The sequence below is a fragment of the Mustela lutreola genome, chromosome 1, assembly GCF_030435805.1.
Source record: "Mustela lutreola isolate mMusLut2 chromosome 1, mMusLut2.pri, whole genome shotgun sequence".
Lineage (NCBI taxonomy): Eukaryota > Metazoa > Chordata > Mammalia > Carnivora > Mustelidae > Mustela > Mustela lutreola.
In genome coordinates, this window is record NC_081290.1 from 269,374,738 (window position 1) to 269,389,999 (window position 15,262).

Below are 15,262 nucleotides of genomic sequence, written 5' to 3' on the forward strand. Positions count from 1 at the left end.
TTAGAAAAAGAGAGCTCAAGTCGGGGGTAGGGTGGGGAGGAGGCAGAAAGGGACAGGGAGGGAGGGAATCTTAAGCAGGTTCTTTGCTCAGTGTGAAATCCAGTGCAGAACTCAATCGCACAGCCCTGAGATTCTGTCAAAACACTTAACCAGCTGAGCCACCCAGGCGCCCCAGCACTGTTTACCTTTTTGTTGTTGTTTCAGGGGTACAGGTCTGCGAATCAGCAGTCTTACACAACTCACGGCACTCACCATAGCACGTACCCTTCCCAGTGTCCATTACCCTGCCACCCCATCCTCCCACCACTTCTCTTCTCCAGCAACCCTTGGAGACCAAGAGTCTCTTATAGTTTGTCTCTCTCCCTGGCTTCATTTTTCCCTCCCTTCCCCTATAATCTTCTTGTCTTATTTCTCTAATTCCTCAAATCAGTGAGATCATATGATAATTATCCCTCTCTGGTAGACTTCTTTTATTTTATTTTATTTATTTATTTGACAGAGAGAGAGATCACAAGTAGGCAGAGCAGGAGCGGGGGGGTGGGGAAGCAGATTCCCCACCGAGCAGAGAACCTGATGCGGGGCTCAATCCCAGGACCCTGAGATCATGACCCAGGCTGAAGGCAGAGGCTCAACCCTCTGAGCCCTGGCGCCCCGACTTCTTTTACTTAGCATAGTAACCTCTAGTTCCATCCATGTTGTTGCAAATGGCAAGATTCTGGGTTTTTTGATGGCTGCATAGTATTCCATTGTGTATATCTATATACCACATCTTTATCCATTCCTCTGTTGATAGACATCTAGGCTCTTTCCGTAGTTTGGCTATGGTGGACATTGCTGCTATAAACATTGGGGTGCACGTGCCCCTTCAGATCACTACATTTGTATCTTTAGGGTAAATACCCAGTAGTGTGATTGCTGGGTCGGAGGGTAGTTCTATTTTCAACTTTTTGAGGAAACTCCATTCTGTTGTCTAGAGTGGCTGCACCAGCTTGCATTCCCACCAACAGTGTAGGAGGGTTCCCCCTTCTCCGCATCCTCGCCAACACCTGTCATTTCCTGACTTGTTGATTTTAGTCATTCTGCCTAGTGTGAGGTGGTATCTCACTGTGGTTTTGATTTGTATTTCCATGATGCTGAGTGATGTTGAGCACTTTTTCATTTGTCTCTTAGCCATTTGGATGTTTTCTTTGTAGAATTAGGACCGGTTACTCTTAAAACCCCCAATATCCACAGCCTTTACAGATTTGATAATTGGTCTAATTTGTTCCCAACATATTTCCATTTTCCAGATCACATTCCAGGTCAAACGTGTAAAGAAACCCAAAGGAGATCATAAGAAAACTCCTGGGAAAAAGGTAGAACAGAATCAAGCAGAAAATGTACATCGTTACCAAGCAAACTTGGAGATCACTGGCCCAAAGGTGGCATCTCCTGGGCCACAAGGTAAATTTGAATGTTTAATATGCCAGTTTCTTTTTTCAGATTGCAGTGTCTCATTTCTTACTAAGGATGTGTTTGTGACTTGAAGGAGATCAGATGAGAGGGTAATGGGGCTTAGTGAATGAGGAAACAGTCGTTGGTATAAAAAGTTTGTTTTGATATTATTTGACTTCTTTACCATTGCCTGTCGGGCTTATATTCTTATCATCTTGAGCTTGAAGTCCTATTAATTCTCGATAGTCTAGTTTAATAGGATCACATGTGTCTTATAGGATGGTTTTGAGAACTATAAGAATTATACATGTGAAGTGCTTTAAATGAACTGGCCACATAGGACTCAATAAATATTAACACTTAATATTTTATGTGTCTGATATCTCTTTAAGTATTAGATAAATGCTTTAGAACTGTGCCCAGGAAAAATGCATACACATCAGAATTTGTCATGTACTTTTAGGGTTCATAGTTGTCCTGAAGTGCTTCTTGGGACTCCAGGTTCAGGGCCATTGCCATGGGCCCAGTTGACTTTATTTTCTAGCAATGAAATAGTGGTGATCAAATTTCTTTTATAAAGAATTTTTTTTAAAGGATATTTTCACTATTCTAGACTTCAAAAATTAACTTCATGAAAAGATGTCTTATTTAATTTGGTATACTTAAAGCTGAGAGCAGGAGGCACATAATAAAATATAAAGAATGGGGTCAGTTTGGCTAAATCCCAGAGTGAACTGTTACTTAGAAAATACAAAGGACACCAAAAAGGACATTTTGTCATGACTGGAGTTGACAGCATGTAGTAGCTGTACTATTTAAGGGTGGCATCGTGTGTTAACAAGCTACAGAAAGAAAGCAGCACTTCCTTCACTAGGTCTGTCTTCTGTAGCAAGGGAAAGGGTGTTCAAAATGTAAAACATCATTATGGAAATGAAAATTCCATTAAATAGTAAATGTAATAAAATCATAAAAGTAGAAAATTTAGATGAATATTTATATACTTTTCCAATGGGAAAAGACTTTCTAAGGCAGAGAGAAAAAGAAAAAAATAATGATGGCATCAGAAGACACCATAAAGTAGGCAGAGGACTGAAACAAAGTATTTTTGCAGAATATTTATATTTTTACAGACTCGGTGATAAGCACAAAGTATCAGTATCATTTAAAGAACACCTACAGGGGCTACAGGGCAGCCTGGCTGGCTTAAGTCAGTTGAGTACCTGATGTCAGCTCAAGTCATGATCTCAGGGTCCTGGGATCGAGCCCCCCCTGAGGCTCCCTGATCAGTGAGGAGTCTGCTTCTCCCACTCCCGCTGCCCCTCCCTGCATGTGTGCTCTTCTCTCATATAAACAGATAAAATCTTTTAAAAAAATAAAATAACACCTACAAATCAGTATGAAAACACAGCATTTCAGTGAGTTGTGTGCAAGTACAGAGACAGTTCCCCAAATAACACACATACAGTTGGTCACTGAACATGTGATGAAATGTTCAGCCTCACTAGCAATCAAAGAGACATAAACACAAACAGCGACATGCCATCTTTGCTCCTCAAACTATCTTTAAACATGTAATACACAGAATAAATGAGATCAATTAGGGGATCATTTGACCATATAGATCAGAAAATTTAAAAATAAACCAATAATTTTACTTCCAATAATTTACCCTAAGTAAATCATTTTATAGATGCCAAAGACAGAAGTGGCAAGATTGATCATGGGGCCGCTTATCATAATAAAAAAATTATAAACCACCTAAATGCTGGCAATTGCCCAAATAAATTACAGAACGTCCATGCCATGTACTGTGCAGCCAAGATGCTTGTAATCTAGTAAGTGAACCAAAGTGGTTTATAAAATAGCAGGTAGAACACTTCAATTTTTGTAAGGTAGTAGATATACTGTATTATGACTACACTTGTTCACATTTCTTTATCTGCAACTGAGGTGTATCTTACAGCTGATGATATTTTAAATAATAATTGGCTGTGTTTTTCTTTCTTATACCATATAAAATAATGTTTATGACCTCTTAGATTTGATAAAAGAAGCTAAAATAAACAAGTATGTAGAAACAAGTATAGAAGAGAATATACCAAAGTGTAAGTGGTCATTTCTGGGTACTGATAGAGATATGGGTAATTTTTAATTTTCTTCTACATGCTTTTCCATTTTCTAAATATTTTATAATAAGCCTATATTGTTTTTACAAATAAAAAACTAAAACTTTCTTGTAAAAGTGAAAATTAAAGCTTGGTGTGGTTGAGATGACAGGAAAGCACTTAAGTGGTTTTAAATGTATTCAACTGGGTGGGCCCACATAGGGCATTGAGTGTACTTGGCCAAAGACATCAGGGAACCTGCTTACTCTCAGTAACATGAAAAGTCCTAAGGCTTGGAAGAGATGACAGGTAGCCAGAGAGGTACAGTATCCTGGGTTTTCAAATAAATCTGGATTCTCTTCACTACTAGGAGAGAAGGTTCATGGTAAATCCTGACAAAGTTTGGGGTTTTTTTGTTTTTTGTTTTTGTTTTTGTTTTTTAAGATTTTACTTATTTATTTGACAGAGATCACAAATAGGCAGAGAGGCAGGCAGAGAGAAAGGAGGAAGCAGGCTCCCCGCTGAGCAGAGAGCCCGATGCCGGGCTCGATCCCAGGACCCTGGGATCATGACCTGAACTGAAGGCAGAGGCTTTAACCTACTGAGCCACCCAGGTGCCCCAATCCTGACAAAGTTTTAAAGCAAATCCTAAAACAGATAGTTTGTGAGGCCATGGGGAAGAGTGGAGATCAATGGGGGCCACTGTAAATTTACTAAGAACTAGTAAAACTAATAATGCATAACTAATTTCACTTCCTTTTTTGAAGAGAGCTACCAGACTGGAAGACCAGGGAAGTGCTGTAAATACAATGTAACTAGATTTCAGCAAAGCATTTAACAAAGTCTTAGGGGGCACCTAGGTGGCTTAGTCGTTAAGTGTCTACCTTTGGCTCAGGTCATGGTCCCAGAGTCCTGGGATTGAGCCCCACATAGGCTCCCTGCTCAGTGGAAAGCCTGCTTCTCCCTCTCCCTCTGCCTTTCCCCCTGTTTGTGTTCCCTCTCTTGCTGTCTCTCTGTCAAATAAATAAAATCTTAAAAAAAATAAGTAAATAAATAAATAGAGTCTATGAGGATATTCCAGTGAACAAGATGGGGAAATGTGAGCTAAGAGGCTCCCCATTGCCTATAGAATGAAGTCCAAACCTCCTCGTGTGGTGTACAAGCATCCAGCCTGTCTGTCCTTCACGCTGTTATTTTTCTGAACCAACCATGCTCTTATTTTACCCCCTTACCTTTGCATATTGCTGCCCCCTCTGCCTGGCCTGCTCTCCTGCCACATCAGCAGCGCTAAAATATCACTCATCCTTACACTTCCGATGCCATGTGCCTTCCCTTCCTTGATACCTTCAGGCAGAATTAGTTGCTCTCACCTCTGTGCCGTTGTTCCTGTACTTTCACTCTGGCAGTCATCCTTTCGTATCCTAGGATTTGTTCATGTTTACCTTCCTCCCTAGACTGTGAACTCAGAGGCAGGCCCCTTCTGTATTATTCCCCTGACTATTCCTAGTGCCTCAACACAGTTCCCATTTCTTTATGATAGATGCTCAATAAATGCTTTTCAAGTGAATTTCTTAAACATTACAGAAATAAAATAAGCTTTATTGTGAAACTTACGGTTTAATTCTTTTAGTTATTCATTTAAACAGAGTTCGTTTGAAACTCTTCCAAACTGTTCCATTTTACTTACATCTAGAGCCCTGCTTATACCTCAGTTTTCTGTTATTGGCAAATTCCCACATTATAAGAAAAAGTTACACAGATGCAAAGTTCTCCTTCCTGTCCATTCATTCTATTGTAAGTCTTCCAGAAGTCCCTCATTCCAGACAAGACTTAGTTGGGGACTCAGTCTAAGTCAAGGGCCTGTACACAAAAGGTAGTACCTGTGAAGGGTGTCAATTAACAGAGCTTTAAAAGCCCAGTATAGCTTTAAATAGCACGCTGATTGGAAGCATACATGTTGGACTCAGACCGATCTGGATCTGGATCCGAGCTCTGCTGTCCATTAGCCAGGTAACCTTGGGCAAGTCACCTGATCTCTCTGTGCCTCCATTTTCCCACCTGAGAAATGAGCTGTGGATATAAGGCACTTAGCACAGGACCTGAACACACAGTAAGTGCTCTGGAAATAAAAGATAACCCATCATTATCACTGTTATTCCCCATCTGCTGCTTTTCTGTGCAGCAGTGGTTCTCTACCAGGAGTGATTTTGTCTTCCCAGGGCACATTTTGGTTGTCCCATCTGTGGGTGTGTGGCAGAGGGGGAATGAGGGGTGCTACTGGTTCTATAGGGTAGAAGCCAGGGATGCTCCTAGATATCCTCCAGTGCACAGGACAGCCCCACACAAAGCACTCCCCAGCCACAGTCCTGCGAGAATGGGAAACCATGCTTTAACCGTACATGCTCCTCCTAAGTTGGAACTGTCTTTATAAAATCAAGATATAGAGGGGTAAAAATGAAACTTGGTAAGATGTTAACATCGAAGAATATCTTAGCTCTTATCTTCCGTTGATCAGTCTTAAATCCAGTGGACTCATTTATTTTTACTTCATCATCTGTCTTTGAGCCCGAGACTTCACTCAGATAATCTTATTCCCTTTGCTGTGAATGACAAGATTCTAATTCTCTAGATAGTAAAAATCCTAAAGACTAGAAGAATGACTGGCACCTCCAAACATGCCAGCCTGGGTTAAGTAAGACACTGTGGGTTCTGTTCCTTTGCAGTCATGTGCATTGATGTCATACTTTCCTTCTAGGAAAAAAGCGTGACTACCAGAGTCTGGGATGGCCCAGCCCAGACGAGTGCCTCAAACTCCGCTGGGTAGAGCTGACTGCCATCGTGAGTACCTGGCTTGCAGTTTCTTCAAAAAACATTGAGTGAGTATCTTAAACCCCTCGCTCCTTTGTGGTATTTATGTACCAGTGAACCTCTTGGGCCTCTCTTGACTTCAGGGATGCCCTTCTTTGTCAGCAGCTATTAGAGGAGTCGTCCTTTTTAGGCTTAGAGTTTCTGAGGATGACCATTGCTGACCACAGGCCACAGGTGGACACAGTCCATTGTACTGAAGCAGTGAACGTGCCCTCCCTTCTTAGGGCCTTCCCCCACACTTTGTAAGGTCTGCAGAAGTATGGAACTTACTTAGTTTGAGTTAAAGACTGGATCCCTCTTTATGGAAAAACCTGTGTTTCTGACATTGTGTACTTAAAAAGGGAGCCAGAGCATATCTAGATTTACAAACACCTACCAAGACACAGGCTGAGCCAAGCTGCCCCTCCGGTAACTGAGCTTTCCTCCTTGGATACTCATTCTCTTTTGCTGGCTCTTTCTCTTCCCTTTAAATGTTGGTGTTCCCCAAGATTTACCTCTACGCCTTCTTACCTTAGAATCACTCCGAGTCAGACTGATGTACTCCCAGAACTTCTGTCACCCCCAGTATATTGACAGCTCTTAAATTTGAATCTCCATACCAGATTTTTTCTTCAAATCATCTGTCCAATTACTGACTTGGCCTCTCTGCCTGGATAGCTCTGAGACCCCTCAACCTCAGCAAAACCATACTCATTGTTTCCTTGTCCGCTCACCTTCCAAAAAATCATTGTTCTGTGTGTTTTCTGTTTCTTATTCTTAGTAGATCGCTCCAGCAGTGCTTAGGCCAGAAAATTGGAAGTCGTCCTTAATGATTTCTTTCCCTTCACCCTCAGATCTGGTCTCTTACCCATTCTAACTACTTCCACCCTCTGAGTGTTTTTCAAAGCCATTGGCTTTTCTCCATCTCCATTGCTGTCCCCTTAAAGCAGATCGTCATCATCTCCACTTCGCTCCGCTCAGTAGGCGCCTAGCGGGGCCGCGTGCTTTATTGACTCTTGACTCTATTCTGCCCCCTATCCCTACAGTACTCAGACTCCTTCCTCAAATACAAGTCAAATAATTCTTAAAATGCTCTACTAACTTCTTACTGCTCTTTACCGTGGTCCACAAAGCCCTTTGTGATCTGCCGCCGTGTGTCTTTCCATCCTCGCCACCCTCCCTCCTGTCGGGCCCCTGACACTGGTGTTGCTTTGCGTGGGGTGATGTTCTCGCCACCTGCTTCCCACCTGGTTCATTCACACCCTGGGCTTGACTTAAATCTTGGTTCCTTAGGGAATCCTGCACTAGCCACCTCCTTCCTCCATCAGCAGAGGGGGAAATACATACCTCCCCGTGGGGAACTGACATTGTACCTTGTTTTCGTCTTTTATAACATCTGTAATAACCGAGCCACTCACAAGACCACAAGCACCATAACAGCAGGGATTGGCGATGTCTTGTTAATTATTGTACCTCTGGTGTGTGACACGTAGTAGGCTCTAAATAAATAATGAATGAATGTTTGCCTAATACATTTTAGCTTTAAATAGCTAGAAATAAAATTTGGCCATGCCAGTTTACCATTTCAGCATATATGAGAGTGTATAACATTTAGCCTGCACATAGCAGGAAAATGACCACTTTGGGTCTACAAAAGGGAGTTACATGGATACACTGAACAGCTGTATCTGTTTAAAATGTACTGTCTAAACTTTGGGTCATTTTTCCTGTGAGATGGGCTTCTGTGCATAAAGGGAAAATAAAAGATAAGAACCACTTGCGGGTATTTATCACTGAAAAGGGAATTTTACCCTAAAAACAGAAATCATAGACTAAAGCCCGCCAGGTTCAAAACTTCCCAGTGAGAAAAAATGGCCAATGGCAGTGACCACACCAGACCCCATGGTGCATAGAAAGGAGGCAGCTTGAGTGGGCCGGGAAATCACTGAGTTCAGGACTCTGATTCCAGCGCTGCTCCTTTGACCAGGGCTACGATCTCTGCTCATACGTTCAGCAAACAGTTATCTCCAGGCACTGGATTCTTGCACCTATAAAATGAGAGAGCAGACTAGATCACCTCTGCTGTCTCTTCAGTCTGTGAGTCGTGGTTCCAGACAGTCCTGGTAACATCGCAAAGTTACCATCAGCCGATTATTAATACTCTTGCTCCCCACCCACTTGGGTTTCCCATGGCTAATGTGGCAATCTCCATTTTCCAGCATCACAGAACACATCGACTTTGCCACTCCAATACAGCAGCCGGCGATGGAGCCGCTTTGCAACGGCAATCTGCCCACGAGCATGCACACCCTGGACCACCTGCACGGGGTCTCCAACCGGGCCAGCCTGCACTACACAGGCGAGAGTCAGCTGACAGAGGTGAGTGCCCAGCCGTCTTCAGCGCGGCTGTAATTGCTAGCACTGCAGTGGTGTGGCAGCTGACAGCAGGAAGCCCGGGGGCTGGGCCGCATTTCAGAGGGCCTAACTCTAGGTGGTTTTAGGGCAGGCCTGATTTATTTCAGGCCCTGGGAGTGAGTTCATGCTTTTCCTTTAAGGGCCAGGAAATGTGAATTCTGATTCACTCCTCAAGGTAGGTAGCATTCTGCTTGCTAGCGGACAGAGGCTCTTGTCAGGATTATTTGGGGCAGCTTATTCTCCTGTTGGCATTCTTAAGAAGGCAGGGAAGGTGAGCAGACCCGGCATATGCCTAGCAGACAATGTACCGAGAAGGACAATTGAGAAACCACCACAAATGTACAAGAGTAGAGGATTTGTTAAATAAGTGTTGTACAGATAGAGGATAGTATACAGTGGAGCCCCCAAGAAAGATGTAGTAGAAATACATTTATTGGCATGAAGAAATCTTCATGTTATGTGAAAATATAGGGGACAATAGGTAGTGTGATCCCATATTCTGTGAGTGAGGCAGTATGTGTGTACACATGCTATTTCAGAAAAATCCCTGAAACATCAGTAGTGTAAAGATACTAACACTGGTTGCGTCTGGGTGACAGGAATACAGGTAGTTTTAATTTTCTTTATTTACTCTCTTTTCTAATGTTGCTGTAATGAATATGTTTTACATGTCTGTAGTTTTTGTCGAGTGGGAGGGTACGGAAGGGATGCTAGGTTTCTATACGTCTTCCCCAAAGTGCCCGACCAGCAGGACCACAGCACATACCCCAGAGCAGCCGCTGGCTTTTGGGCCCTAGTGTCCAGCTCAGCATCAGCAGCGTCACCTAGATCCTGCTCCTTTCCTTGCTCTCACCTGCCGTCTTTCCCTACACCAGGTACTGCAAAATCTTGGCAAAGACCAGTATCCACAGCAGTCACTCGAACAAATCGGCACACGAATTGCCAAAGTTTTGGAAAAGGTGAGTCACCCTGTAGGAAAGCTGGAAACTACCGTCTGTCCACCTTCTGACTTTCCCAGATTATTTGCCACTAAGTGGCTCTAACCTCTATGTGAGTTACGCAGCACTTAGTAGCTAACGGGAGGACGTGGAATGACCCACCACTGAGTTTCCATTACTTTTCCCTTGCTTTTTCCATCCCTCGGTTAGCACTCTTTTTGGCTGCTCTGTGTATCTTCTGTGGTGGAACCTACCTTGTCAGTTTTTTTTTTTTTTTTTTAACCACACATGTTGGGCCCGTGGCCTTTATTCGTGCCCTGGCCCTCAGTTTTGTCTTCTTTACTCCAGTGTGGAGCTCCTGGCAACCAGGGAATCTCAGTATATGATGTAAGTCAGGTATTCTGGTGGTAAAGAGTAGTTGGTATTTCAGGCTGTAGATGGGAAACACAACTTTAAATACCTTCTTCTCTTGAAATAATGAAACAAAATATCTGCAAAACTGCATTTTCATAGAAGCCTGGAGAACATACTCTGCGTTTCTAAGACTGTTCATCCGTTTCTGTGTGATCTTTATGTAAAAAGGGGGTTTTGTAAAACTAAAATTAATTATTTTATGGTTAAGTTCTCTCCACTTTATTAATATACAATGTTAAAGCAGTACTATAACCTAATGAGAATCTACTGGGCTTCCGGTACTACATGGCAGTGTGGCAGGAATAGGGAAGTCATGGTAGTTTTAAACACAGGAAATGGGAAAGACATAGCATCACCATTCTGTGTCGATTCTGAACCCCATCTGGCCATATGTCACCAGTTCCCCTGATGACTTGCATTACAATGAATATTCCTTGATTATGGTCCATTTTGGTTTCCTGGGCTTGGTTCCTTAATCTTTTTCTCCACTCTTGACCCTTCTCTCTGAGTGGTCTTTCTTTTCTGTAAGAAAGGCCTGTGTTTGCCGTTGAAAAGCTCACTCGTCTTGCTTCCCACCTTTCTCTCCCTTTTAGTCCAAACTGGCACAACCCCTTTAAATGACTTTGTAGAGGGCGCCTGGGTGGCTCAGTGGGTTGGGCCTCTGCCTTCAGCTCAGGTCATGATCTCAGGGTCCTGGGATCAGGCCCCGCATTGGGCTCTGTGCTTAGTGGGGAGCCTGTTTCCTCCTCTCTCTCTGCCTGCCTTTCTGCCTGCTTATGATCTCTCTCGCCCTCTGTCAAATAAGTAAATAAAATCTTTAAAAAAAAAAAAAAAGACTTTGTAGACCTTCAATTGATAAGTCACTGCAGACAGAACCCACATCTCAAATCTCTTCAAGAAGGTCCCTGTCTACCTTGAATGTGAGTCCAGGGTGTAAATACCTTAAGATTTTTAGGCACTTTTTGTCTGTGAGAGCCTTATGAGGCTTACATCTATATCCTTCTGAGGCAGGAATAACAAAAGGTCCTACTGCCTTGTTTCTGATTTGAGCTTGACCCCAAGGCCATAGTTTTACTGGTAACTTTCTGGATTTTTGGATTTTTTTTTTTTTTTTTTTTTTTTTACTTTAAAATCTCATGCTGATTGGAGAAACTGACAATCGAAAAAGTTTCATTTTCTAACCCTGCAAGTCCCAGCTTGAAAGCAGTTTTTCTAAACCCTGCCCAAAAACTGTAGTTTCTAAAGTGCTCTCTCTTTTAATAGCTTTTCAAAAACCCTTTGTCACTCTCACCATTCTTCTTGGAAGTCTTCCTAGCCAGATCTACAACTTGGTTAGATATTTTTGCTGTATTCTAAGATACAGCCTCAATGTTTTACCAATAGATAAGTCCGCCCCTTCTCCAGCCTCCCGTCCTGATTTCCTCCGTGCTTGTCCAGCCTCCGTGAAGAGTCTCACTGCTGCTCAGCAGTTGTAGTCGACCCAGTCCTAGAACTAACACCACAGGTTCTAAGTGTGTGGTATGGCCGCACTCTATTCTGAACACCAAACACTATTTCAGTTCTCCATTTCTGCCTCAGAAGCCACTCCAGAATCTACTGGCTTCAAACAAAACCGTGATTTGCTCAAGACTGTGCAGTCTGAGCCAGACTCAGCTGGACATTCTTCTGGTCTCCCTTGGAGTCATTCATGCCACTGAAGACGTGTAGAGACTCATCTGGGACTGGCCACCAAAGAAGGTTTCACTCATGTGTCTGAACCTCCAGTGGAGAGGGTGGAATAGCTGGGCACAGCTGAGAAGCCCTGCCTTGGTTGTCTCCCAGTAGCTGGACCTTTCTCCATGATGTCTCGGGGCTCCAGAAGGGTGAAAGCAGAAGCACGCAGGCCTCCAAGAGCCTGTGCGTAGCCAGAACTGCCACGGCACCACTCTGTCCAAGTGCAGAGTGTTGGCGCCTGCTTGGAATCAAAGGCCGGGGAAACGTCCTCCATGTGCTAGCAGTGACAAAGAATGCATGGCCCATCTTTAACACACCGCGGGTCCCTCCAGAGAAGCAACAAGACTGACAGCATTTCAGCAGAGATGATAGAAACCAGAGGCCAGTGTAACAACATCTTTCAAGCTGGAAGAGAAAAACTGCAAGCCTAGAATTTTATACCAGCAAATATGCCCTTCAGATATTAAGGTGAAATAAAGATGGGTTCAGAGAAAAGAAAATTCAGAGAATCTGACACCAGAGGGCCTGCACTGAAATAGCAAAGAACGTTCTCAGGAAAACATCCCAGATAGAGTTATCGACACGCAAGAGGGAATGAAGAACGCCACGAAGACAAATGGAAATGAACAGTAGCCATACAGTCCTAGCTGCAGGGCGCTGAAGTGCCGCGCTTTTACGTGTCACTAAAGTGCACAGTAACAATAACAGGTGATGGGAGGGAAGTAAATGGAGTTGAAAAGTTCTGAGGTTTAATTGGTATCAGCCAAGTGCTAAAGTAATAATTTGCATAGGACTGTGATAAGTAAGAATACAGTTTTAAGCTCTAGGCTAACTACTAACAATGGTTTTAAAATGTAATTGAACAGAAGGAAAATGGAATAATGTAAAACATTTGATTAAAGAAAGTCAGGCAAGAGAAAGGGTGCATAAAAATAAAATGCAAATGGTAAAATAGGAAGTAGAGATTCCAAGCGTATCAGCAGTTAGGTAAAAAAGATTATGTAATTGAAGCATTTAGTATGGAATGGATTTTTTAAATTGAACTATATGCTGCTTATAAGAGAAACACTTTAAATATCAGGTACAGAAGTGTTGAGAATATGAAGATGGAAAACAATATATACCATGCAAACAATTTAAAAAAGAGAGCAACATTGTCATCAGAAAAAAATAGACTTTGAAGCAGGAAGCACTCCTAGCACTAGAAGAGCTAAAATGAAAAAGATCAATAATGGCAAATGTGGGAGATGCTACAGAGCTACCAGAACTCTCATGTTGGGACTTGCCAGTTGGGAGTATTACCATACAGACATTTTGGAGAAGTTTGGTTGTCTATTAAGCATATTTGATCCAGGAATTTTAGTGCTAGATATTTATCAAAGAGGCATGAAAATACATGTCCACAAAATACTTTATGTTCACAGCAGATTTATTCATAATAGCCAGAAAAACATTGAGGTGCCCATCAATAGAAGAATGGAACAACAATGGTGTATTTACATGGTGGATACTAATTATACTAATGGATTCAGTAAGAAAGGCCCAACATCCATATTGATGAATCTCAAAAATACTACACTAATAAAAGAGATTGGACACAAAAAAAGTACCTAGTATGTGAGTTCCAACTATATGAAATTCTAGAATAGGCAAAACTCACCTGTGGTGTTAGAAATCTGATCACTTGTTGCTTTGTGGGGAGAAGGTTGACTGGGAAGCAGCCTGAAAGGACTTTGTAGAGTGTTGGAAATGTTGTGTATTTAGTAGTAGTCAAAAGTGAATGTTTTACTTAAGATCTGAGCATTTCTGTGTAAATTATACCTATTTTCAAAAATGAAGGTTTAAGGATCTTAGACCACCAGAAACTGAAACAGACTTGAACGAAAAATCACTAAAGGAATTTCTTCAGGCAGAACAAAAACTGTCCCAGATGGAAACAGGAAGAAGCAGAGAGCAACAGAAAGGGTAAATATTAGAGTAAATATAAATGAGTGTGACCATACAAAGTAATGCCAGTAGTAGCTTCCGATGGGAAAGTGTAATAGCATCAGGTGTGTCCCTCCAGAGGGAGTCCTTGCTTAGCCCAGCGACCCTTCTCTGCCTGCTGCCCTTTGCTGCTAGGCCACAGTTCAAGTGCAAGAGAACAAGTCAAATGATGTATTATGGGAACTGTCCTGGTTTTGATGTTCCAAGTTCCATATAAAAACCAGTATCTTTTGTGATAGCTCCTTGAGTCCTGGAAAGAGCCTCGCTCTTTATAAGAACCACGGCACTCTGAAACTCAGTACTGGCTTTTCATGAGGTGTTCATGGTTTATTTCCAGTTCTCCTAGTCTAGTTACAGTTACCAACTGAGGTCATTTTTACTATAAGCTATTTTGCCTGGTAAGAGAACATTCTCCCTTTATTAGGTTTTCAGGAAAATAGAGCGAGAAGGCTAATCTAGTAACCATGTCCATTGTGGGCTCACAAACCAATCTCCATGACTTTGAGTTACTAACTTTAATACAACTCCTCTCCGACTTTAGGGTCCACCAGAATCACCTGGAGCGCTTATTAGAGTCCACAGTTTGCTGGGCTTCTTGAGTTAGTAGGACTAGGGCTGGGCTTGAGTATGGACATTTCTAGTAAGCTGTTGGCTGATACTGCTGGTAAGAAGATCACATTTTGAAACCGCTGCCTTAGAAAATGGCAGTGATGACAAATAAAGCACCCCTTTCTCATTTATCACTCACAGAAGAACAAGCATGTCCATATCCTCTTTGCTTCCAGCTTTTAAAATAGTCATTATCATTTGTCATTTCTTGGAAAGCCCAAGGAGTTTGTAGTTTGCATTGCCATTCATTATCTCCTTAAGTGTCTGCAGATGACACTGATTAGTCCCCAAGTGAAGGTTAAACCCTCGAGACGCCGCCCCAGGTTGCCGCTGAGGTCGCTCCCACATAACCTGCTCGGACAGCGCTGCCTCCCCAGACGTGCAGCACACCACAGCCATTGCCAAGCAGCCAGTTTGTGTGCCAGCTCGCCACTTAGCCCTCTTCGACCTGTGTGCTGGTGCAGAGTGGTTCTTCTACTTCCGTCCCCTGCTCCCCCTGCTAGGGGCTCGTGGGCACCTCTCCATGCTGAGTAGATCTGTGGCCAACCCAGTTTCGGTCCAGACCGACCCAGCTGCTCCACCTCTTTTCTAGTCCAGCCCCGCTCACAAACATGGAGTCGAGCTTGCTCGAGTCTCTTCCCCACCCCCTGCCGGGTATCAGGGCCCCGTTTGACCCCAATGCATCAGCTACCCCAAGGCAATTGTCATTCTTTCCAGCCAGCCCACTTACAGCTGTGCTTCTGGTCACTTCCATTTCATGGACAGTGGGGAGGAGAGGAGTGGGCAGTCTCTTGGCACAAG

At 43.0% G+C, this 15,262-nt stretch overlaps 1 protein-coding gene across 3 annotated transcripts in view; it reads left to right on the top strand.

Annotated features, from left to right (window-relative positions):
- The window catches only part of TTC17 (tetratricopeptide repeat domain 17), a 120,196-nt gene that overhangs the window by 87,866 nt on the left and 17,068 nt on the right, over positions 1 to 15,262 (top strand). For all 3 annotated transcript variants that reach the window (XM_059140185.1, XM_059140188.1, XM_059140197.1), the window contains 4 exons: positions 1,290 to 1,443; positions 6,295 to 6,415; positions 8,606 to 8,765; positions 9,677 to 9,760. In XM_059140185.1, the coding sequence (XP_058996168.1) occupies positions 1,290 to 1,443; positions 6,295 to 6,415; positions 8,606 to 8,765; positions 9,677 to 9,760 (519 nt within the window). The remainder of the gene's footprint in view (positions 1 to 1,289; positions 1,444 to 6,294; positions 6,416 to 8,605; positions 8,766 to 9,676; positions 9,761 to 15,262) is intronic.